The 23,665-nt window shown below is 44.2% G+C and overlaps 11 protein-coding genes across 11 annotated transcripts; 5 read left to right on the top strand and 6 right to left on the bottom strand.

Annotated features, from left to right (window-relative positions):
• Positions 1–433: 433 nt before the first annotated feature.
• SJAG_00203 (fumerate reductase) lies at positions 434–2,519 on the top strand (the record flags this gene model as incomplete). Its single annotated transcript, XM_002171461.2, has 1 exon — positions 434–2,519. The coding sequence occupies one exon, from the start codon at positions 434–436 to the stop codon at positions 2,234–2,236; it is 1,803 nt and encodes a 600-aa protein (XP_002171497.1). The 3' UTR covers positions 2,237–2,519.
• Positions 2,510–6,355, bottom strand: SJAG_00204 (WD repeat protein Vps8; the record flags this gene model as incomplete). The annotated part of the gene is made up of 1 exon (XM_002171462.2): positions 2,510–6,355. The coding sequence occupies one exon, from the start codon at positions 6,353–6,355 to the stop codon at positions 2,510–2,512; it is 3,846 nt and encodes a 1,281-aa protein (XP_002171498.1).
• A 142-nt stretch (positions 6,356–6,497) lies between these two features.
• Positions 6,498–6,995, bottom strand: SJAG_00205 (hypothetical protein; the record flags this gene model as incomplete). The annotated part of the gene is made up of 2 exons (XM_002171463.1): positions 6,498–6,823; positions 6,875–6,995. The coding sequence occupies 2 exons, from the start codon at positions 6,993–6,995 to the stop codon at positions 6,498–6,500; spliced, it is 447 nt and encodes a 148-aa protein (XP_002171499.1).
• A 385-nt stretch (positions 6,996–7,380) lies between these two features.
• SJAG_00206 (hypothetical protein) lies at positions 7,381–8,262 on the bottom strand (the record flags this gene model as incomplete). The annotated part of the gene is made up of 1 exon (XM_002171464.1): positions 7,381–8,262. One exon carries the CDS (start codon positions 8,260–8,262, stop codon positions 7,381–7,383), a length of 882 nt encoding a protein of 293 aa, XP_002171500.1.
• Positions 8,263–8,761: 499 nt separating this feature from the next.
• Positions 8,762–10,768, top strand: SJAG_00207 (chromosome segregation protein Pcs1). The gene is made up of 4 exons (XM_002171465.2): positions 8,762–9,086; positions 9,162–9,542; positions 9,587–9,805; positions 9,866–10,768. The coding sequence occupies exons 1-4, from the start codon at positions 9,059–9,061 to the stop codon at positions 10,045–10,047; spliced, it is 810 nt and encodes a 269-aa protein (XP_002171501.2). The 5' UTR covers positions 8,762–9,058; the 3' UTR covers positions 10,048–10,768.
• SJAG_00208 (ubiquitin conjugating enzyme Ubc13) lies at positions 10,086–11,064 on the bottom strand. Its single transcript, XM_002171466.2, has 4 exons — positions 10,786–11,064; positions 10,572–10,733; positions 10,435–10,519; positions 10,086–10,381 (listed from the first exon to the last, which is right to left on the bottom strand). The coding sequence occupies exons 1-4, from the start codon at positions 10,939–10,941 to the stop codon at positions 10,200–10,202; spliced, it is 585 nt and encodes a 194-aa protein (XP_002171502.2). The 5' UTR covers positions 10,942–11,064; the 3' UTR covers positions 10,086–10,199.
• Positions 11,065–11,078: 14 nt separating this feature from the next.
• SJAG_00209 (ubiquitin-protein ligase E3) lies at positions 11,079–15,503 on the top strand. Its single transcript, XM_002171467.2, has one exon. It carries the CDS (start codon positions 11,250–11,252, stop codon positions 15,201–15,203), a length of 3,954 nt encoding a protein of 1,317 aa, XP_002171503.1. The 5' UTR covers positions 11,079–11,249; the 3' UTR covers positions 15,204–15,503.
• SJAG_00210 (MADS-box transcription factor Map1) lies at positions 15,437–17,753 on the top strand. The gene is made up of 3 exons (XM_002171468.2): positions 15,437–15,660; positions 15,766–16,123; positions 16,178–17,753. The coding sequence occupies exons 1-3, from the start codon at positions 15,505–15,507 to the stop codon at positions 17,335–17,337; spliced, it is 1,674 nt and encodes a 557-aa protein (XP_002171504.1). The 5' UTR covers positions 15,437–15,504; the 3' UTR covers positions 17,338–17,753.
• On the bottom strand, positions 17,201–19,146 carry SJAG_00211 (DUF803 domain-containing protein). The gene has a single exon (XM_002171469.2). It carries the CDS (start codon positions 18,870–18,872, stop codon positions 17,790–17,792), a length of 1,083 nt encoding a protein of 360 aa, XP_002171505.1. The 5' UTR covers positions 18,873–19,146; the 3' UTR covers positions 17,201–17,789.
• A 121-nt stretch (positions 19,147–19,267) lies between these two features.
• Positions 19,268–20,486, top strand: SJAG_00212 (V-type ATPase V1 subunit E). The gene has a single exon (XM_002171470.2). The coding sequence runs from the start codon at positions 19,379–19,381 to the stop codon at positions 20,060–20,062; it is 684 nt and encodes a 227-aa protein (XP_002171506.1). The 5' UTR covers positions 19,268–19,378; the 3' UTR covers positions 20,063–20,486.
• Positions 19,334–23,585, bottom strand: SJAG_00213 (Smc5-6 complex non-SMC subunit Nse6). The gene has a single exon (XM_002171471.2). It carries the CDS (start codon positions 22,540–22,542, stop codon positions 20,698–20,700), a length of 1,845 nt encoding a protein of 614 aa, XP_002171507.1. The 5' UTR covers positions 22,543–23,585; the 3' UTR covers positions 19,334–20,697.
• Between the last annotated feature and the right edge of the window lie 80 nt (positions 23,586–23,665).

Here is a 23,665-nt window from a genome sequence, read left to right as displayed (position 1 = left end):
TTGCGCTTGCCGTGCGAGAAAGCAATTGCCTTTTCAGCACTTCTTCACTATACAGTGCAGGATTTTGTTCGCATTTTTCGTTTGCGCAAATAAGCTTATCTATCCCGCGCGGGGTTCGACGTGTGGGTTATGCCCCCACTTTGGCGATCATTTTTATGGCGTCATATGCAATCAATGTGCTAACTGCACTCAGTGACACCAATCCAGTTTGTGAAAAGCATTTACGCGATCACGGTTGCGACTGTATGATCAGCGCTGTTTCCCCACTTGGACGACTTCCGTCGACACTGGCATAGCAGCTTTCTCCTACAAAGTGTTCTAACCCGAACCGGTGCTGACGTCCTATCCTCGTTCTACGGCCCCTGCCTGCCCGGCCCTGTCTTTTCGGCTCCTCGGTTGTTCCCCGACTGAGCCTCGGCATTTGCCATACGTCATGTTTCGGCTGCGTCCTCGCCTTTTTCGTTCCAAACGGGCATGTGATCTTCGTTACGGATCGACGCCGTCTACAAACGTGTCGCCGATCATTTTCGATCTACGGATTCCACAACGCCGATCAGTTCATTACCCCGCCCTTAGCGCTCGTTGGTGCGACTATGGCCAATCAGCATTCATGCAGTGGGTTACTGCCAATCAGGGGTTCTCTAGATCTGCACCACCCCTGATCGCTCGTCTTCCGACTTCTCGCCACCAAAAGCGCGTACTTAACACTGCTACATCCTGCATTACTCGCTGTACCTATCCATACATCGAGGCTCGCAATCCTACCACTATGTCAGCAGAACCTGGAATTCAAATTATCGTCGTCGGCGGCGGGCTCGCCGGCTTATCCGCGGCCAACACCGCTCTGGAATGTGGAGGAAATGTTCTTATGTTGGACAAAAACACTGCTTTTGGCGGAAACAGTGTTAAAGCTGCTAGCGGTATTAATGGTGCTCCTACTCAGACTCAGATCGACAAAGGTGTTCAGGACAGTTATCGAACCTTTTACGATGATTCCATTAAGTCAGCTCGCAGCAGAGCACATCCTGAGCTGCTTCACACACTCGTTTCAAAATCCTCCTCAGCAATTGACTGGCTGGATGAGCGTTTTGGACTTAAAATGAACGAGGTTTCACTTCTTGCTGGACACTCGAAGCCAAGAACACACAGAGGAACACATCCAGACTATCCCTACAAGCCTCTTGCCTTCGTTCTGCTTGACCAGACGGAAAAATACTCCGTTGCTCATCCTGACCGTCTTGTTATCAAAAAAAATGCCCGTGTTTCTAAGTTACTGCTGAACGAAGACCATTCTGCAGTCACCGGTGTTGAGTATGAGTTTGACGGTGCAACTCATAAAGCTTATGGACCCGTCATTCTTGCTACCGGTGGTTACGCCGCCGATTACAGCGAAGACTCGCTTCTCCGTTTGTATCACCCCGAGGCGTTGTCTTTAGCAACGACAAACGGTCCTTACTGTACTGGTGACGGTCATAAAATGGTCATGTCCATTGGTGGAAACACGGTAGACCTTGACCTTGTCCAAATCCATCCCACCGGTTGGGTCGACCCAAAAAACAGAGATGCTAAGACCAAGTTCTTGGCTGCAGAGGCTCTTCGCGGTTCTGGCGGTATTTTAGTGAATGCCAAGGGCGAGCGTTTCGTGGATGAGCTTGCTTATCGCGATGAATTAACTGCGGAGATGCGTAAGACGGAAAGCCCTGTGTTCCTTGTGCTTAACAGTGCAGCGGCTAAGGAGGTTGCAAACTTTGTCAAATTCTACTCGTTCAAGGGCCTTATGAGTACCGTTCCCGGTAACAAACTGGCCGAGGCTCTGCATTGCTCGGAGGAGAAGCTGAATGCCACGTTTGCAGCCTACAACAAGGCATTGGCTGGTGAAGAGCCTGATCCTTTCGGTCGCAAACTTTTTGGTAAGCAGCCTCTCTTGTTCGAGGATGAGTTCACCTTTGGTGAAGTGCAGCCCGTCCTTCACTATACAATGGGTGGTGTCCAAGTGAACAACAAGTCGCAAGTCCTCTCTACTTCCGGTAATCCCATTGGCGGTTTGTATGCTGCCGGTGAAATTGTTGGTGGACTTCACGGAGAAAACCGTTTGGGAGGCTCCAGTTTGCTTGCCTGCGTTGTTTTCGGTAGACTTGCTGGTGAAGGTGCCTCTGCCGACGTTCTTCATACTCTCATGCCTAGCGCACCAGCTACCGTTTTCTCTGAAGGAGCTGCCACGGAAAAGTCATCCTGACTATCTACGGATTCTTTAAGAAAATCCGCTGCGCCATTCATTCTTCTCAATCTGGTACTCTTCAACGCCGCTATTCGCTGCAACTTGAAACGTCGTGGTAGTTTCCTCGTACGCCTGGTCTCTGTTGTATCTTTACTCCTTGCGGTTATGAGTTTGTTAGCTCTTCACTGAGGAGCACTAACGTAATCATGTCAGTTTTACCCCTACCACAAGTCTCTTTTTGCCATTTCATTAAAAAGTAGATATTAGAAGTCATTAATTATGAAAGATTGTTCACGCCTCACTCATTTTAGGATGATCTTCCTCTTGCGTACAAGAAGGACACTTTGGTGCTTCTTCATTAGATAGGTTGGCCACATTGGCAATAGAGCAGTGACCACACTGAAACAGGTACAGGCGAACACCTTCAAGCTCCTTTATTGCTTTGTTTTTGTTTGCATGAAGAGGAATCGCAGGAGGCTGTAACAGTAATCCACATGCTTTCATTTTCCGTAATTCATACACTCGTTGGAGCTTTTGTGCATTGAAAGCTCTTTGGAATGTCTGCTTCGTACGTGCTCCAAGCTTGAAACTGCGAAGCAAGAAACTTAGCATTTCTTGCCATGGGTTTCTGCACTCGTCGTGTCCATCCTGAACCCATGTGAGCGTGTTACTGAGAACACCGTTTACCACGTTCCATGACGCCTCGTCGTTCATCTTTCCAAAACATATACTGTGTCGAATTCCATCAAAGAATAGAGACACCAAAGATTCAAATACAAACCTTTTGTCTTGAAGCTTTTCGAACACTGCATGAATAGAGATAATCAGCGAAAGAAGATGTGTCCTATATTCGAGAGTTTGCCTCTCAGTCAATTGACGAGCAGAAAACAACTCATCCAGAATATGTGTGGCAGTTCGTAACTTCTGTTGTATACCATCCAACTCTGCGGCATCTAGTTGGCTGTTATCAAGCAAATGCCGAACACATTGTATAATAAAATCTAATGCTTCACGAACATTTCCATGTAACCGAGAAACGTGAATTAGCGACTCAAAAGAGTTTGTCTGCTTGAGGCTTTCAGTTAGACCTTCAGCCTTTGTAAACTCCGGATACTCCTGAAGAACGGATAAAACTTTCATGTCTCCATGTAATTTATGTATGTGCGTAAGAATGGCCAGAATGTCTTTAGAATTTAGAGTGTCAGCGAATTTGTAATTCGGATCCAGATGCATTATTTGTTCAACGAAGGGGGTCTTATCACAATCTCCGCGTTCTAATTCTCGCAAAACTGAACTCATTTCTGTTGGTGCATAATGGATTATTAGATCAGCGAAGGCAGGCACATCGATAGTTGATAAAACTGCACTGTTGGCGATGACAACTCGTTGAAGTTCTTGATATTGTTCAGGAATATTAACAAGAACTTGGAACCAATGCTCAATCTTTTGAAAGAGTTCTTGTTGACCAAGCCAAAGTTCTCGCTCGAGATCACCATCCTCAAAGCGTGACACAAGAGCCGACAAGGCGGAGGAAAAATCACATACTGAAAATGCCAGCTTTTCCACTAACGAATATAGCTTATTGTCTTTACAAGAAGAAGATATCCGTTTTACATCAATTGGTGTAAATACTGTAAATAAAGCTTCGGCAGCCTCAATTCGTGCAAATTTGGTTGAAAGGTCCGAAGACTGGCACAACTTGAAAAAGCACTGTTCCATCAACGAAGTTGGAAAAAGTAGAAACTGAGGATATTTGGCCAAACTGTTCGCCAAAAGTATATACAGATAATCACAATTATCATCATTCTTTTCGATATCCAGTAAAGATTCTAATATCCACTGGCGACTGACGATTGGCGACTGTTGCTTCGCGACGGAAACGTTCGCTTGGTTGAAGTAGGAACTTTCAAAAGCCCCGTCCAGCATAGAGTAAAGCTCTTTCTTTCGCCTTTTGAGCAATAAACGCACATAAGGAAATGTTTCCTTATCATTAACATCCACATGAATAGGAAGGACATTACAGGAAAACAGGCACTTTAACAACGTGTGTGCAATTGGATAACTATCTCGTTCTTCCATAGCTGTTCCCAAAGGATACTTGAGACCCGTAAGCGAAAAGCTTAGGAATTGAAATCCCTTGTGAACTTTTTCCTCGTAATCATCCGAATGGGCATCCTCTTTAATATACTTAAGAAATTGAAGTAAAGGAGAGGAGTAATCATGAAGCGCATAAATGCACAGATAACTGTAGGCATCGAACAATTCCAGATCCCTACTGAGTGTAAAGACTGCATCAAAATTCATATGGACAAAGTTGAGGGAGCAAATAAACTGCTCTAATTCGTGCATACGGTCTTTTTCTCGTAATTGACGAAAGACGATTGTTTGCAAGTCAATGCTTATATCCGAGATCTGATACGAAACAACAAAAGCGGAGATGGAGTTAAGACACTCATCATAAAACATCTCGTCCGTTACACTGTTCAATAAAGCGACACAGAATTCGCTGAATAAATTGTTAGAATGCGCCTTTTCGAGCACGTCCTGGAGAAGATCCAGTAGATTCGTAGCATGGTTGTCCGTTTTCGTATAATTAGATAATTGGCTACTTACATGTTGAAGCAACACACCAAGTAGCAAATTGTCATATACGTCGGAACTATTAACCTCATTCTGTAAATATGAATGGCTCTTGTAATAGTTACAAAGCTCATAAAAAAGTGGAAAAGATTTACCCAGCTGCTGAGATACGTAGTACTGTCCCTGAAGCTTCTGAGGGAAAGCAGCATATATGCCGTTTGTTCCAAGAAGATAGGCAACCTTGGAGGATGTTACCACGGATGTAGACAGGTTAGCATGTGTGAGTCCAGTGAATTCAGTAAAAATTGAAGTCATCCAGTCCCAGGCCATAAGCCTTAAAGAGGATAATGAATGTATTGATATAATCACCAGTGTTCTGGCATCCAAAACATAAATTTCTTTGGAAAGGGTGAATGCCAAGATAACAGAAACATCAGAGAGAGCTTCTAGTTGACAAACATTGCTTGGCAAAGTACAGCGTCTCCGAAACTTTGCATTTAAGCCGTTTTTCAGCTGTAACTGGTGTACCTCAACAGTCGAGTCGTAGGAGAACACAAGCCTAGCTATGTTCGCCTTTCTTGGGATGAGACGCACCACATGTGCGGCTATGGTTGCATCTTTTTTCGAATAGTAGCACGTATAATTTGACTCTTCAACCTTGGTTGGATGGAAAAAACAAAGGCCGCGCAATGTTTGAACGACAAAATATGGTTCGTTTTTAATTAACGAGAGAAATGGCTTTTTAAACGAAATCGACGACAACGACGTAGCACGCTCATTTGTGAGAATATCAAGCTGTACATTACGGACACTGAATGTTTTGTTGAGTATAAGATCGTAAAAGTCGTATAGAGTAATCCGTCCTTGAGAATTCAACACAGCAAGTGTGGTTTCCGCGGAATGAACTAGAGCCATTTGAGATATAGCATTACCAAGACTACTCGCATCAGAAGGGAACGAAAATATAAGCTTGGCTTCGGGTTGGGCAATGTCCCAAATAAATATTGATCCATCAACATTTGCTTGACAAAGCAGGTTCAACTCGGTTGATAAACAGACGCATGAAACAGGTAAGCAGCTAATGTCCTTTTCAAAATCTTTCACATTCAGAACCACATTTTTGTCCAGCTGTAGGAAATTGAGAAACACCTTTCCCAAAGATGTACCAATTGCAAAATGATTCTCCGAGCGGCTAATACAGGTTGGTGAGCCGTGTTTGAGTAAGAAATAATCAGAATTAATGGTCTCAGACAGTTGACGAAGCCGTCCTACCTTTAAATACAAAGGAATTGAAAAAGAGCTGTAAGATGACGAAGTACTTCTTGAGATAGACGAATCGATGGTAAAGGTAGAGTCAATTGATGCCAACCGGGAAGATCCCCGAGTTGGATGTCTCTTACTGAAAGCCTCACCATGTGATAATTGGTCTGAATCGGAGAAAACATATGAACTCGAGCATCCTGAAGACTTAAGTGAGTCTTTTGAAGAAGACAAAGCCATTGACGGCGACAATTCATCTTCAAGGGAACCATTAGCGTTTAACTGCTGATCCGACATGATTTCATGTGCTCATTTTCCAAATAAAATCGTTTGAGGTATTTGCTGTGTGTAACGAAGCAGGCAAGTTGGAAAGTGTCTGGGCCAAAAATACACAACACAAAAACATAAAAAAAGTACAAAAATAGCCGTTCGGGAAAGTCTAATGTGCATGTGTAGTGGTTTTACAAGATGTTAAGTTGTTTTCACGAATAGATGAACTTTCTTCGGATTTTTCCCGAGTCAGTGGGTAACCAGTTTGCATCTCAATTGTCCGCGGATTACAGAGCATACGAAGCATATTACGCTTCATCTTGTTAAACAATGGGGATATGACTGTCAGTTTTACTCGATTCTGGGAAATTTCGGATGACTTATTCCGCTCTTCTTCCTCTTCTTCTTCTTCTAGTTCTGCTTCAATGTCTTCGACAACTATCGTATACTTATCTTTATAGTAGGATAGCCGCTTGTAGACAGTCATTTCAACATCTAAAGCAGTGTTAGATAAACCTTTTTGCCGAAATTGCTTAGTAATCTTACCTTCGTAGAGTTCGTCTTTTTCTGCCAGCGAGAGATTATCCATAGAGGAGCAGACGGCCTCCAAAATACGAATTTTGCTGAAACCGTCTGCATTCCGACTTGCTGAACGTTTTTTTGACATTTGGTAACGTCTAATTCTTGTTTGGGAAGCGTTAAGCTGTATATCTCCTAAATAGCCACCGGATGGAGTTGACGTTCCAAGGAATTCGATACCCTATAGACTCATACGGAGAAACAGTATCATAAACAAATGGACTAAAATTCAATAGTGAACTAATTTACTCCATTCACAAATGATTTAAGGAGTATTCTGTTTTCAAAACGGACAATTGGATGAGGAGAAGAAAATATAACCCAAGAAACGTATTATCAAGTACGGAATTAGTATTTAAGGCGCCATTTCTTTGTAGTTGAAATGATAAAAAGGAGCCTAGCTCCTAACATCTTTTGTTGAGTGTAGATATTGATTTAGAAATTGCAAAATGTTCTGAAATGGTTCAATCCACTTACACGTTTAATTGTGCTATATGACTCTTACTCAAATCATCAAGCGCCTTAAACGAGTCCCGTAACATTTGCTCACGGTTTGCAATTTCACGTTCCTCGGCCAATACCGACTCGAGTTGTTTCATCCGTTCATCTTGTTGAAGTTTTTCCTCCGCAATACATGTACGCAACCGTTGAATTTGTTCTTGCAACGTTGGAATTTTTGCCAGCTGAGGGCGGTTTTGTTTCCGTAGCATTTCTTGCTGGTCAGCATTGTAAACGCCTTTCCGGACTTGTGCAGCTTCCCAGCTTCCCCAGTCCACATTATTTTCGCTCTCCACAATTTGCTCAGCAGCATTTTCAATACACTCTTCTTTCAACTTTGCTTCTTGTTGTTTTTGCTGGTCGGTTATAACAAGCCCATCTTCTATCATAGCTTCATAGTCTCCATAACCATTGTCAAGAACATCATCCTCACGCTGTAGTAATGATTTGTTTTCCTTTAAAGGTATGTAAAGGGCATCACCGGTTTCAAGAGATATGTAATTGTCCTCTGTCATAGCAATATTTTGTCTGCGAATCTTTCGCTCCTTCATTTCTTTCACGATGTATTCTTCAGGAAGGCCTTGATCAATCATTCGTGAGACCTCTGAAGAAATGCTAGTAGGCACATTGTTTGTGATTGTTTCCTTATTCAGCTGGTCATTGGGCAACTGATTCACAATCACAGATTCTTTTTCGTTCGTCATAATATAATCCTTTGGTGTTTCTTTTACAGAGGATTTGAGTTCATTCATCTCCTCAATGGAGTATCTCGACTCATTTGACAATTCCAAACGGCGTCTTCGAATACTAGTTTTTGTTAGCACATACTTAATCCGTCGCTGAATACTCACGAACATTTCATCGGACTTTTGCGCAAGAGAGCTTTTCTTTGGAAACTGTTTGGTGTGCTCCGAACGAAATTCAAACTCGTCAACATCCTATTTGTTAGACCAATTCAAAGAATAAAGAAACAAACCTCAGAGTAAGAGAGTATGGGTTTGTGTGGTTTCCGTTCTCGTCTTTTCTCCTTCTTAACAATGTCTATCGAGTGATATTAGTACAATAAAGCAGGCATGCGAATGGAATACTTACGTTTACGAACGACCACTGGCGATTCATCTTCAAAATCCTCATTATCACTTGTTTGAACGATTTTCGGCTTATTCCGACGCGTTAATCTGTGCATGATGGCTCATAACTCGTTCAATTCCAAAATATCAATGTGGTGAAGGATGGACGCGCGCGACACGTATGCAATAAGCAAATCTTATTTTTGCGTTTGAATGCATTCAAACACGGTATTATATGAAAACGATGAAACACTAAGTTTCGTTAATAAATATACCGTAATACGTACAAATATCTTAAAACACACCACCAAAAAGACTCCTACTCAGACAGCACACAGCGATTTGGCGATATAGAGCTGTGATCATTGCATCGGAATTCCGTTTCTTGTATATTGGCATTCGGCTCTAGGTTCATTCCTTGGACTATTTTCCTGTTTTCCGATCGCTTGGATTGGAAGCTCCCGTTCTTAAAGCCGAATTCACAATTTAACGTTTACAGAATTCACACGTTCTGTCGTTCATTTGTTCATGTGTTACCCCGTACACTCATCTTCTTCCATTTTTTATTTTTAATTTTGAATAGATGAACACAAATTCGTCACCCAAAGGTGGTAAGAAGCCATGATAGTCACGATTGTCATTATTATTAGCCATTTAACGCGTTTTTATTAACTTCATTCTTAAAGCAGTGAACAAGCCACCTAGAAAAAGCGGCAGACGGAGTTCTACACGTAGTCGGACACCGTCGGAAGGAGACGAGAGCTTTGATCATTTCGTTGATCGAGCAAGCATGGACAGTGAAAACAGTTCTCAGTTCCTGCAGGTTGAAATCCCTTCACGAAAAAACAGACGGAAAACTAGTTTGCGTGATAGACTCGAAGCTGCTGATCTTTCGCAGAACTCTATCCTTTCACAAAATGGCGCCTCAATCCCTCGTGAAGCACTGGATGTCGATCAAGCAATGACTCGTTTAGACAGTTACATCCATCAGCTCGAGGAACTACAGTCTACGGATGCTGAAGACATCTTCACCGAGTATCAAATTAAAATGGGGAAAGCCTTAACTGGTACTTTGTTGGCAATGGTGATCCACTACTAACTATGCTTTTAGACGCTGAAAAACGCATACAGGAATTAGAAACAGAACTGAAAAAGTCTACCGAAAAATGCAGTCGTTTGGAGCAACAAACCGTACAGCTTTCTTCTTCAGCGTCGACGCTTGACCGTTCACACGCGCTGATTAAGGAGCTCTTTGATTTTGAAGTGAAAGGATCACAAGAAACCAAACAAGGCATTCTGTACGACTGTGTGCAAAATGGTCGGAAAGGCTGTATGTACATGCTGTGTTACCAAACCGTCTCACTTCCCCGAACTAACGATCTTTACATAGCCATCAAGTTCGAGCTTCTGCTTGGCGATGAAAATTTTACCTACATGCCAAAATTGGACAGTTCGATGAATGAAGAACTACGCAATTCGCTTCCCGACTACCTCCAGGAGGAGATCATGTTTACAAAATCCCAGGGAAGAATGTTCGCTTCACGGCTCATGATGGCTGTCCAAGACAAATAGTTATACCCCCTTGAACCTCATTCAAACCCTTCCGCCTTTCCAAATCGTTTCATTGCCTTAGCCCTTTGCCATTTCGCCCTGCCTCTCCCCCATATCACCTGTCCTTTAAACAAGTCCATACTTCTGTGCTAAGATTTATTGCTCGTTTCTGTCTAAGACGATCCCATTGCGTATTTTTTTGTCCACTCACGGGCATTAGCGATGGCCTGTGGTTCGTCCTCTTTCCAAATACGAGCGACATCGTTGTCCAATGGATCATCTGGGTTAGGGGCGCCCAGAAGAGCCTGAATGGATAACAGTACGGTACGAATTTGCAGGGCAGGGCTCCAATCCTCTGTTGTACAATAGTCAGCCAACCACATGTCCTATTTGAGGGCAACCACATACTCTTTAAAGTCGAAAGACAGATTCTGCCCAGCTTGTCGATGTTGGGATGGTAAATCCGAGTAAGGAAACGAACGTTTGGAGGCATCTGTTGCCATTCTGTTAATACAATTTGCTCAAGTTGCCACAATGCTACAAACCATTGGATATTCTTCGGGCAAAAACAATTCCAAATGAAATTTACCGCCTTCGTAAGCCGACTGACGGGGTCCCTCCATAGTAATACTAAAGTATCTCAGGTTCTCTTCGGAGGGAACGGCCACGATTCCTGGCGGAGGATCGGCCGTAAGGCGCTCAATTTCCTATAAACATTGTTAATAACAATTCTGTATCTACTACGAAGTTGAGACGCACTTTCAGAATGCGTTTTGGCAGGGCCATTATAGGACTCGCGTGTTCCTGGTGACGGTTAGTTAGGGAACAACAAATGAGGCACACTTTAAGATAGTGAGATTTACGGGAGAGGGAATAAAGAGAATCAAGGGAATGCGCAAAACTGTTTAAGGACATGTAGCATATCCTAACAAATTCCACTGAGATCGTTATGGTTCGCAATATGTTTTAGCGACAACTAAAGCCGCTCGCAATTGCATTTACCGAACGTGTACGAGATGCACCGATACCCCACTTACGATAAGTGGGAGAGACAGAAACAGTACGGAAAGCTTAGGACCCATTGAAACCTGTATCTTTTTACTGAGCGCTAATTTTGATACTCAAAAGGAAGTATGCTGAATTCTGACTGTTTTTGTTATTCTGGTTAACGGTTTTGACGTGTATTGGTATAATTCTCGCTCAATTTCATTATTTAGTATATTATGGAAGATTCGTTAACGAAAAGCGAATCTCCGAATTCGAATTCGAATTCGGAACCACAAGATCATGTTTCTTCTCAAGCACTGCTTATTTCTAATAAACCATCTACAAATGCACTCGACGATCAACACTCAAGCCAGTCTCATGAAGCTTCGTCTGCTGAAATAGCCAACGCTGACGATATCGGGTTCCCTAGCAGCAATTCGACTATTTCCACCCGTCCATTCCAAGCACGAAACAAGTTTGGCAACGTTCGTTCAGGATTTGCCGTTAGATCGTTTAGTTCAAGTCCCTTCACACGTTCTGCGTTTCATGAGTCTCTCGGTACGAATGGCGAAGCTTCTCCTTCGATTGGAATCAACAACATATCCCCTATTCGGATACCTGAGGAAACAATCAACGGTTTCTTGAATCTCCGTTCACCAGCTTCTCAGGCCTTTTCCAAGGAAACTTCGAGTACTGACCAAGAACGGTTTTTTCAACACACTCACACACGTACCATTTCTTCAAATAACCTATCCAGCCAGTTGACTTCCATTCACAGTACCCCTATTGTAGTTGAATGTCCCAGCGAAAATTCTGCTTCTCACAGCTACTCTTCGCGTCTCCCGAATGTCGGAGGGTTTGACGACAGTGTCAACGAAGAGAACGACAAGATGGGCCCATATCGAAGTCCAACGTTTGAACGTCAACTCTCTATTCAAGTGAATCAGCCTGTTGGTGCCATGTCCCTTTCACCCTGCGGTCGGGATGTAGCCTTGGCTTCTCGTCATGGCCTCTTAATCATTGATCTTGATAATCCGTATAACCCACCGCGAATGCTTCATCACTCAACTTTGTGGGAAGTTGCTGACGCACAATGGAATGTCCATACTGCCCGTGACACTTGGATCGTGTCCACCTCTAATCAAAAAGCCATTGTGTGGAACCTTGCTCTACCAAACGACCAAGCCATTGAGTTTACACTTCGGGGACACACACGAGCTGTGACTGACATGAACTGGCATCGACAGAACCCGGATATTTTGGCAACGTGTTCTACCGATTCCTCTGTTTTGTGCTGGGACTTGCGTGAACCACGCTTTCCAGTTAATTCCTTCTACGATTGGAGCAACGGCGCAACACAAGTAAAATGGAACCTTCGCAATCCACACATACTAGCCTCAAGTCACGGCCGACTACTTCGAATCTGGGATGATCGTAAAGGCTCTCAACCGCTTCACACAATCTGTACCTCAGACACGCTTACAAAGATCAACGGTGTTGAATTTAATCGGGTGTCTGAAACACGCTTAATCACATGCGCCATGGATCGTACTGTCAAGTTTTGGGACTACTCTAAGTCGTGTACAGAGGCCGAGTATACGATCACCACAAATACGCCCGTATGGAAAGCCCGATATACGCCTTTTGGAGTGGGTGTTATTCTTATGCCGCAACGAGGTGATCATTCTGTTCATATGTATGACTGCAGGGACATGCAGCAAACTGGCCCTCGGAGAGTGCACTCTTTCTTGGGTCACACCGACCAGGTCAAGGAGTTCCTCTGGCGTTGTAGAGGCGAAGAGGTTGCCCACTGTGATAACCGAGACTTTCAACTTGTTACATGGTCCAAAGATCGACATGTTCGTTTGTGGCCGATCGGATCAGAATTATTAAACATTATGGGACACAATGCATCATTGCCAGTTCCATTTGAGCTGCCAAGACTGGGGGCAAAGTATCGAACATACGCAAGAGAGCCAAGCATTCCAGACGTCACTGACTCTGAAACTGATGAAGCTTTTAAATCTGCACCCTCCCAACGCAGAAATACACTTCAAAAGCGTCCTGCCGCGTATATGACTCGGTCCCAGAAGTCCTATACGTCTCTGACTCCTCTCAACTGGCTTCGTGGAATCTCAATGGGTCGTTTAGGAAATGCCTCAGACTGGGAAATTCCTCAAAATTTAGGTGAAGAACTTTCCTGGGTTAGTCAAAAGTTTGGCAACGTCAATTTTGAGAGTCTAGATGTTGCTGACAGAAAGTGTACAATTTCTTTGAATGGTTCGGTTTTGGACAACGGAGCATATACTTTTATGCGAATACACATCTTTTTTCCCCCAGCCTATCCTCAATCTGCAGTTCCCAAGTTTCAGTTAGAGAAATCGAGTGCATTTGACGATGAGCAGTTTCGTTTTATTATGGCAACCCTCAATCACATTGCTCAATTGTGTGTAGCCACGGGAAAGCCTTGTATGGATGTTTGTTTGTCTTACTTATGCGGAGAGTCTCGTGCCGAAGACTTTTGGAAGGAGGAGGATAAATCGGAAACAGACTCTTCAGACACTTCATCATTGTCTTCCGACTTACAGGAGCCGTTTCCCCTTCCTGATCCTACTCGTGAAACACAACCAGACACACGCCAAAAACACAACATTCCGTTACCCAAAACATCCGCAGCTATTTTCTGCGGAAACAATACACTCGTTTGCTTTTTTACGGACAAAACTGAGTTTGACACCAATCGATCTATCACAAGCGCACGCGAAAGTCATGGTCGTCAAAAACTTTTTGAGTCGTTTGGCATACTGAACGGTATAGGCCTTACCGGTGATTCCGAGTCCACTTCAAACACAACAATGACTGTTGACGATGACTCTTCATTCATCGGCACTGGTCATTCTGAGTCTGATAGCGAGTTTGAGTGGGAGTTAAATGAGACGACTACTGGGAACAACTTATTCGGGCGACTTCCGGGTTACCAGCCTACGTTTTCGGGAATCGCACGAAGAGTAGACAATAGCGACATCTTTAGTGGAAAACGCATATCATCGCGTGCTTCTGGCCGCCGTTCTATGGTCAGTTCACGGGCTGTTGAGGCCAAACACTTGGTTGTGATGTTCGACATGTCCCGTTATTTGCCCGATAGCAAGGAACTTGCCGTACGTTATGCAGTATCCGGCAATAGGGTTGCTGTATGCGATCATAATGCCCGTGTTTCAGAGCTTTGTGGCTTTAGAGAGGTCTCTCTAGCATGGAAACTTGTTGGACGAATACTGGCTCTGTCATTACAGGAGGCACATGCTTCAGGCACTTTGTTAAAAGGCATCAATTTGTGGATTCATGGACCCTCTGCGTTTTGGATATTAAACAGTTTGCTTCCTTACTACATGGAAGAACGAAACATTCAAATGCTGGCTATGCTGGCATGCGTTTTGGAGGAAACTGATTTCTGTTCAGCTACTTCCACGAATGCCGAACACAATGGTACGTCTGTTTACTCAAAGCAATCGTTGCCTGATTATGGTGGTACTTCAGCACTGCTCTCTCAACAGACTATGCACAGCATTTCGACGAAAAGTCTGACTGCTATTCATGCTGATTCAAAGCAAGCAATCGACGCTCATCCAGCACATCCTGAAGCTTCGCTGCTCCCGGGTGGATCAGTTGCCAAAATCAAGGAAACCGAGTCCTATAACATTACAATTACAATGCGCCATCTTGATCAAACCGCAACTTATGTTCCTCCAAGTATCCCGGATTGGATTGGTTCTGTAGAGTCGTTACATACTCTGTTCAGCAACTGGCGTACCATTTACATCAAGCAACTCGACCATTGGGGACTTTACCAACCATTCTTGGAGTTGAAGAAGATTAACAACCTCGACAAACAACTTCCTCATCCTGCAAGTGAATCGCTCTTATTTCGGTGTCGCAATTGTGGACGCAAACTCAAGTCATCCACCTACTGCAGTAAGTGCCAATTGGTGAATCAAGGCGTCCAATGCGTAATTTGCGAATTACCTATGCGTACACCAACGTATGTCTGTAAGCGTTGTTTCCATGGCGGTCACTTAAAGTGTTTACGAAGCTGGGTTAAGCAATTCGCCAAATCAGGAACTCCTATGGTTTGCGCTTATGGATGTGGATGCGATTGCAATTTTGAAGAACAGGCGCACCTTCTCTTCCGTTAATTTCTTGGTTTTTTGTTGCTTGTTGTGAGCGTTTCATGACCGACATTTAAAAAAAATGCCGACTCGCTTGGAGTCGGCTTTCAGGGTTATTTGAAATAAAGTTTAAGCTGGCGCATTCATTCACAGGAAGCAAGACGATGTTTTCTTTGTTCTCTGTGGCATTACGTATATGTTTGCGGTTTTTTCTACATGGAATACGTTTTAGTTCTATTGCTTGTTTTGAAATGAACCGACTCTTACCAGCAGCCAGTATTCACCACTTTGTTCTCTGTGCGGTATTGACGATTCCTGTCAAACAAAGATGTGCAAACGCGTTCGAGATGATCTTGAACCATCTACGGAGAATGCATCTAAGCAGAAAACTCCACCTGGAGCTGCAAAAACGTCCCGTTTTATCCAGGATAAGGCGAAACGTCGAGCGACGTTCTCTAAACGACGCGCAGGTCTCTTCAAAAAGGTTTGTTCATGCTGGATATGGCTTTTAATGAGACTTACAACATGCCTATTGGTCAATTGTTTGCGTTTTTTGAATCATGTTTTTACTAACACTCGTGGTACGCAGGCGTTAGAACTTTCTGTGCTTACAGGGACTCAGATTATGGTTATTGCTGTCTCTGAAAGTGGATTCGTACATACCTTTGCGACTTCAAAGCTCGAAGGTGTTGTCAATTCGAAGGAAGGTCAAGAAATTATTGCCAGATGTTTACAGGATCCTAGTGTTCCAGACTCCGTTGAAGTGGAAGAAGAGGGATTAGAAAATTGCGATCTAGGATCAGATTTTGGAGCGTTTGAAAAAAGTAAGGATGCGAACAAAGAAGCAAATTCGTTAGTCGACGATTCAGTCGACGAGTTTTTAAAGGCTAATATTCGCACTGAACAATCCTCTCAAAAAGACCCAATTTTTGGGCTAAACACGAATGGTATGGTGTTTACGTTCTAAGTCTTTTGATTCTGTTCATTTACTAATCGCTTAGCCGGCGATATTCGTTCTCCAACTTTTACTCCTAAATCTGGAGAGGACGCATTTGAAGACGAATGCATTAGAATGGAAACAAATGTCTCGTCCCAGAAATCTGTTCAGTTGTCGGAAAACGCAGCAACTACACGGCAACTCAAGAGTCGTCTCGATTCCTCACAGAATCTTTGCGGTTCTACTCGTTTTGATGCACCATCAAGTGTTCCTTCACAAAAACAACCGTTGCTCTCACCGGAAACGTCTCCTTTGGATGGTCATTTTTCGACAACAGCAGGTGTAGACGAGTTTCCTGCACTTCCGCATAAAAACTCTCTGAGCGAAACCACTTTCCCCAACAGCGATCACTTACAGTTCCCAGATTTGAAGAGAAATGTTTGGGCTGACTCACAAGAGTCGTACGCTTCAATGTCTAGTGAACCCGACACCTCACCAACATACCTTGATTTTCCTCAACCAACAGATTTGAAATCAAGCCGCTCAGTACCAAAAGTCCGTGAACCTGATGCTTATGATGGCAATTCAAATCCAGATTCCGGCATCGCGAAACGTACTTCTGCGAAGCGTACTGCAGTGCAAAAGCTTGCCTCTTCTTCAGCACCTGAACTTCGTTCCTCGTGTACAAATGAGAGAGTGGGACGTCCACAGCTGATGCCTCTTTCCGACTTGACCCGTTCCCCTACTACGTGCGCTGCGGCATTTGATGCTTGCCCTTCGTTGTTTCAGGGCAAGTCACCTCTATTGACGGTAAAGAGGGAGCCGCTCGAGTCTTCTTCGTCGTCGGCTCCTGTGACTATGCCCTATAATATTGAGCAACAGGTTCACTCAGTTCCATACCAGATTTACCGTCAGCAACTTTGCCAGCAGCTGCAAATGCCACCATTTTCTTCTTGTCAATCGCAACAATACTATTCCTCTTCACCGAGACCCATTGCCTATCCTCCCAATGTTCAACTTCCTCAGCAGTCTGCGCCCATTTATGCTTATGCATCTCAACAACTATCTAATGCATCATTTCCATCAACACCTTCCATCCCTACGATGCCAACAACTGGCTATGCTATAAACAACCCTAACACGATGAATCAGCAAGCATCGAATTACGCACCCGCACAACCCTGGGGCTATTCAATTATGCCGATGCATGAACGTTATAGTTGAACTACTATAATGAGTGTCTTGCGAACATTATTTACGTATTCTTGGGCTGTCCATTTCGACACTTAAAACCACTGGCTATTTGGTGATCCTCTTTCTCATTTCCTTTTTTCCTTTTTCTAATCACATTATTGTCAACCATTAACCGCACTAATTAGCAGGAAAACGAACCTTATACATTTTGGAAACACACTTTTCTTCTCCTTTTTCGTCGTTCGTTTCCCCAACTCTCCAGTTTTCCCACTTTCTCTCCTCTGTTAATTTCATTCATGTGAGGGTCCTTCATAAGCATTCATGCTTCCGATTTTCTATTGTTCCACCGTTGTTGTTTCTTGCAAGGTTAATGACAAAGTTACCTATAATTGATTACGCCTGTTCCTAAATATATGTACACAAATGAAACCTTCTTGTCTCGACCATTGATTCATAGCAGTAGTGTGAAGCGAATGAAGCTTTTAAGCGTTTGAAGAAACTGTTTCACCCGTAGGTACAGCAGTGTTTTCCGCGCGTACGTTTTCATTTCCGTTCTCACTGTCATCGCCAGTATCTTCTTCATCCTCAATTTCATCCATGAATGGTAGCAGTGGAGGTTCACCGAGATGATGCGCCTGGGCTGTAATAATTTGACCGTAAAAGGCATTTGGATTCTCCTCAATTTCGCCTCGTGTCGACAGAAGAAAAACGCCGTATAGGAGCACCAAGGTACTTGAAAATAAAATCGTCAAGTCAGTTGGAGGCATACGGCGCTGAAGAAAGACCAATCCATCAACAAGTGCCGTACAGCTGTACGTACAGAATGTGAAGGGATAAACCACTGAAGGTGAGAGTCGGGACAAGCTAGACGTGAGAGCGACTAGATGTGTCGGGCCCATAACGACGAGTAAAAACAATAACTGCCAGGGCTCTGGTCTTTCCAGCAAGTCCCATTCGCCAGAAGTTACACATTCAGTTATTGTAATGGCAATGATCTTTGAACAAAGTAAACAATGGGCAGACAACGTTCCGCTGATAAATCCCAAAAGCAGTCCAGAGGTTGTGTTGTAAACTCTTCCAATCTTTTCGCGCAAGCGTAGGCAGACCGCAAACGCAGCAATGACCAAGGATACAAGACCAAGCTGAAGAAAGAAAAATATCTGAGAAGATCTACTACGAAGTAACTGAAAAAGCTCCTCTGCGGTGAAGTAGTCGTCGTGGTGAACAACTACGTAGCTCAGCATCAGTGAACTGAGAACGACGAAACATGTGCCAACCTGAGTTTGACGGCACACCGGTTCATGCAAGAGACAGCTAGCTAAGAGAGCATTGAACACAAGAGTCGCTGCATTTAAAGGAGCCAGTAAGATCATCGGCAAAGTTGCAATTCGAAACGCACTGCCTAGAATATTGGATCCCAGAAACAGGCCCATGCCTAGATATTTCTTCCGTCTGGTTCTTTGCTGTACATGAGAATAGTAAAGACGCTGTAAGGATAAACCGAGACTTTGAGCAAAGGAAGATGTCAAGGACACTATTATGCCCCAAAAGATGAGCCAGTCCATGAGAGGAGAATAAAGAAAATGCAGGAAGAGTGGGAAATGTATGGATGATAAATTAATAAATAAATTTGATAAAGTACAGAAGGAGAAGTGACTGAACAGAGGATCCTTGACACGCCAACCGGTTCTCTACAATAACAATAAACTTCCGATATAAACTCTGAGCAAAAACAGCCCAAGGAGTGTTCTATGTATTCAATTTATCAATCCGGTTAGTTTACAGGGCGCAATGACACCGGATTTAGTTGAAATTGGTTTTGACTAAGGCCAAGTGGCCTCCAGTGATAAAGCAAGGTCCCAAGCCAGAAGTGATGCAATACTCGCTTACGCATATTCCTTATTGTACTATATCAGCACGTGATACCACGTGCTGATAAACTACCACCTTAGTCTCACTGCTCACCTTGACCAGCAAGCCCAGCTCACCACATACGCTCCTACTGCCAGCAACCTCTTTTTCCTGCTGAGAGACAATATCCTTCCATACAAACGCTACAAACGCCTACGCAATGTCATTATCCAACGAACAAGTTCAGGCCGAAATGCGCAAGATGATTAGCTTCATCAAGCAAGAAGCTTTAGAAAAGGCCAAGGAGATCCATACGCTCAGTGAAGAAGAGTTTCAACTGGAAAAGGAAAAGATTGTACGTCAACAGTGCTCCGCCATCGACGAGGAATTCGATGGAAAGATGAAGAGAGCTGCTATGTCTCAAAGAATTGCTCGTTCGAACGTTCTGAACAAGAGTCGTCTTGAGATTTTGAACACACGTGAATCTGTCATGGACGACATCATGAACACTGTTTGCAAGAAGCTTGAGGGTATTGAGAAGATCGAAGACAAGTACGTCGCTTTTCTGCGTGATTTGATTGTGCAATCAATGCTTTCTCTCAACGAGAAGATCGGTATCGTTTGTGGTCGTAAGGTGGACCTTCCTTTGATCGAGAAGGCTCTTCCAGAAGCCGTTGAGCTTTACGAAAAGGCCTCTGGCCTTACAGGCGTGCAATTGGCCGTCGACGAGGAAGAACCTTTGGATGATGACTGCTTGGGCGGTGTCGTCGTTTTGGGATTCCAAGGCAAGATTCGTTCTGTAAACACAATCAAAGCACGTCTGGAGCTTATTAAGGAGCAGGCTCTTCCTCAAATTCGTGAAATCTTGTTCGGCAAGAACCCTCACCGCACGTTTTTGGACTAAATTGGCCATTGAGGCAACCACCGGACCGATTACACGCAAGTCGCAGCAAACTTTTGTACCTCGGGTCGTTTAGGGGCGGACTCGTACTGCAAAAACGCTGTTCATTACTACTTCGCTTCTGAGTGAGCCGAGTGCCTGCAGTCCTCATCACTACTGACCGCACATAATTAGGAAATCATTGCACGACTTGCGATGTTTTTTTTTACAGAGCTAGGCTCCTCAAAGCTCGCTCTCGTTCTTTTACCGCGTGTTCTCTCGCTCTCTTTTATACACTCACTCTCTATTTCTCATATATCTCCACACATGTGAGACCTTGAGCATTTTTCCCGATATATGTAACCCCTAATAATCTCCAACAATACGAATCCGTAATTAGTTTTTTGTACACACAACGAGGCAAGCAAAGAAGAGGTGAGCGACAGAAGGTGCAGGAACCACTTCAGGTGCGAATGCAGCACTGCCAAGCTTGGCTTTTGGGAGAGGAGGAGCTCGTATTAATCAAACTCATGGTGTCGCGAGGAGGGATGAGGGAGGAACTTGAATTATACAAATTTTTGTCTAACACAGTAACGGCAGCAAGGGGTTTAAAAATGTTTTATGCCACAGACGCTATAGAAGTGCCAGTCGTGCAACATTTACTCCTTTGATTTTTTTCCAAGACGAATCTCGGGTAGCGAAAAGTCCGTGTGCTCAGCCTTATCATCCGTAGCAATTTCCCGTTTCACAACGTTGGCGACCTGTGCTAGGTGCTGGTAAACATGATCTGTAGGGTTTGCTTTGGTCTTTGATTGGGTCTTCGCCTCGGCCTTGACTTCGCTTTTCGGTTCCTCTTCTGTTTCAGCTTCTAGGTTGTCTTTCACAGCAACCTTTATGTCGCCCGCCGTCACTGCTTCACTTTTGGCCGTAGGTGCGATAATATCATCCTGCAAGTCAGCGGCACTCACGTTCATATTCATGTCGGCGGCTTGTTCAAGCACTTGATAGGCGTTGCAGTGTTCATAGTACACGTAGAGATACAGACGTTGAACCACATCCTTTGCTTCACATCTGAGCAGCATTAGGCTGTCTGTTGTCGTGCCGTGGATGGAATGATCAAGTTTTCGGAGAAGAGCTAGCAGTCGAAGGACTTCGTCCGGCTGCGGAGCCAATTCACCGTGAAAAGCAAAAAACAGAGCCGAGATGCTGTAGCGCACACGTACAAAGTCTTCTGCTGTTTTGTTTGGCAATGCCTCTATTGCTTCACACACCTCTGCAAATAGACTGGCATTGTCATTGTTGTTGTTTATCGACTGAAGTGGTTTGCTCAGGAACCAACTCAGTGCAAGTTTTTGCCGATTCCGGATAATGCCCTTGCGATTAGGAAGCAGCATGAGCAGGGTTACCCAAGCCTGCGCGTTTGTTGTTGTTTCATACAGTATTTGCCAAGCATCGTCGGAACTTCTCGAACGCGTACGACTGTGTGTTGCTCGAGGAACCTTGAGTATAGAGGCAAACGCATCCATGATGACCAGCCGAACATCGTCCGACACTGCTGTATCGAGCGCAATGCGACAAAGGTCTGCGACAATATCCTTCTGCAACGGCAACTCACACAGGGGGTACAACAACGTTAACAATTTTACAGTTGCCGCTACGGAATAATTTGACGGAGCCGTGGATGCAGGCGGCCTCACGGAATCATGTGCTACAGGTGTGTGACGCTTACCAACGTCTATACCTAGCATGTCCACAACGGCCTGAAGTACAGAAGAGATGTATGGTAGAAGTATGGGTTTTGTTGACGAAGAGGAGAGCTTATCGAGACACCGCTGAAGACATACCGCCCACTCCTCGCAATTAGCGCCTTTGTTTTCAAAAAACCTAGTGAATATTTGCGACACGACATCTTCAAACGACAACAACCCGCTACAAACGAAATCAGCAACGTCAGACGGTGACAACGACGAAACGTCCACCGGAGAAGATTCACGACCTTCCTCCTTTGGGCTGGACCAAAGCGATTTCTCGCCCGTCGCAACAACACCCACATAGGAATAGTGAAACTCGCTTGCAGCGTCCTGAGTATCTTGCTCCGCCTTTATGCTGCTCAGAACGCTCTCGTTCATGCCGAGATTTTTTAGAATGGCCTTCTCCACGCTAGCAACCCGGGTACCCTGAGATTGCGCGCTACCATAGTGGGTAAGTTTTTGGATAACATTTTTACGTCGATGCGACAGGGTAGCGTCCTTCACCGCGGATTTCGAAAGACGATCGAGACTCCACACATAGCTGCGTGTAGGGAGACATCGGCGTTTTGCACGAAGTCGAGCCGAGCGCGTGCGGACGCGGCTAGCGGTCGGCAATAAAGCACTGACAGCCGGAAGCGCTTCTGAAGTGGAAGAGGCGGACGATGGAGACGAAGTGGGGGAAGAGGGTGTTGAGGAACCAGAGGAGGACTGGCTGTCAGGAATTTCGGCATCCGAGAAATGCTGGGAAGCCATAGCAAAACACGGATGAAAGAATTAGAAATATAAAATAGTGATTAGACTCACTGAACTCGACAAAGCAATATAAAAGTAAACTTTCGTTTGTCTGTTATAACGTATGCAGATGGTTAAACATTGCAGATGAAAGAATCAAGGAAATCAAGTCAAAAACAAAAAGCTCGTCACAGCGACACCTGTTTTCCAACAATTGTCAACGGAAAAGCTTCAACGCCAATGCAACTGTCGTTGTTATAGTTGTCGTAGTAGTAATAGTGGTAAAAGTGCTGATAATCTTAATGACCAGTGTTATTAGAAACCAAATTGTGCAAGAGACCTTGTTGCAGGGTAAAAAAACACAAAAACAGAAAACAACTGTACAGCGGGACTCGTGAGCACACAGTACAAGGTGATAGATCAATGAACTGGGGATAAATGAAACGGTAAAACGTGCAACTCAACAATACCCGGCCAACAAAGCGCCGAGAATGTTGTTCTTAGTAAATAGTGGTGTTGTCCACAAAAAACGAGTCCTAACGTAGTACGATATATCGCAACACCAAAAAGCAACTGCTTAAAAACAGGAAATTAACGATGTCCAGTGGAAGTTGTTATGTGTGTGTTGGTGTCTGTGTGGGTGTAGTAAAAATGTGTGTGGTGAGTTTTGTGAGCGTTTGTGTGCGTCAGGGTGCGTGAACCCTTAATGGTCACGACGAAGTTGATCTTGTCAACAGACGACGAATTGAGCGCAGAGACCGCAGGCAGCGAAGGCAACGTGAATGGTTGCTCGGTAACGTAGCACCTGTCAAGAGAAATGCCTGAGCGTCACCACCGCACGGTTTATCCAACAGGGGCACTTTCTCCAGCATTTCAACCCGCCGAGATTTTTGAACTGTATATTTCGAACACAGTGTAGAAATAAGCAATAGCCGTATCCCAAAACGCAGCCATTCATTTTCCTTTTAGCTTATTTCTTTAGCCGATGACTCAGAAGATCACACTATAATTACCCGAAGATATCATCTGACATGACATCATAGTTACTTAAACCTCGGGGTGTAGGTCCTTCCATATACACTCTGGCCGGACGGAAGACGCGGGAATACTGCTAGGATGCATCCAGAGCCTGTTTACGAGTCTA

This window comes from Schizosaccharomyces japonicus (genome assembly GCF_000149845.2).
Source record: "Schizosaccharomyces japonicus yFS275 unplaced genomic scaffold supercont5.1, whole genome shotgun sequence".
Classification (NCBI taxonomy): Eukaryota; Fungi; Ascomycota; class Schizosaccharomycetes; order Schizosaccharomycetales; family Schizosaccharomycetaceae; genus Schizosaccharomyces; species Schizosaccharomyces japonicus.
Note: the sequence above shows the minus strand (reverse complement) of the source record. Positions and strands in the feature narration are given on the sequence as shown.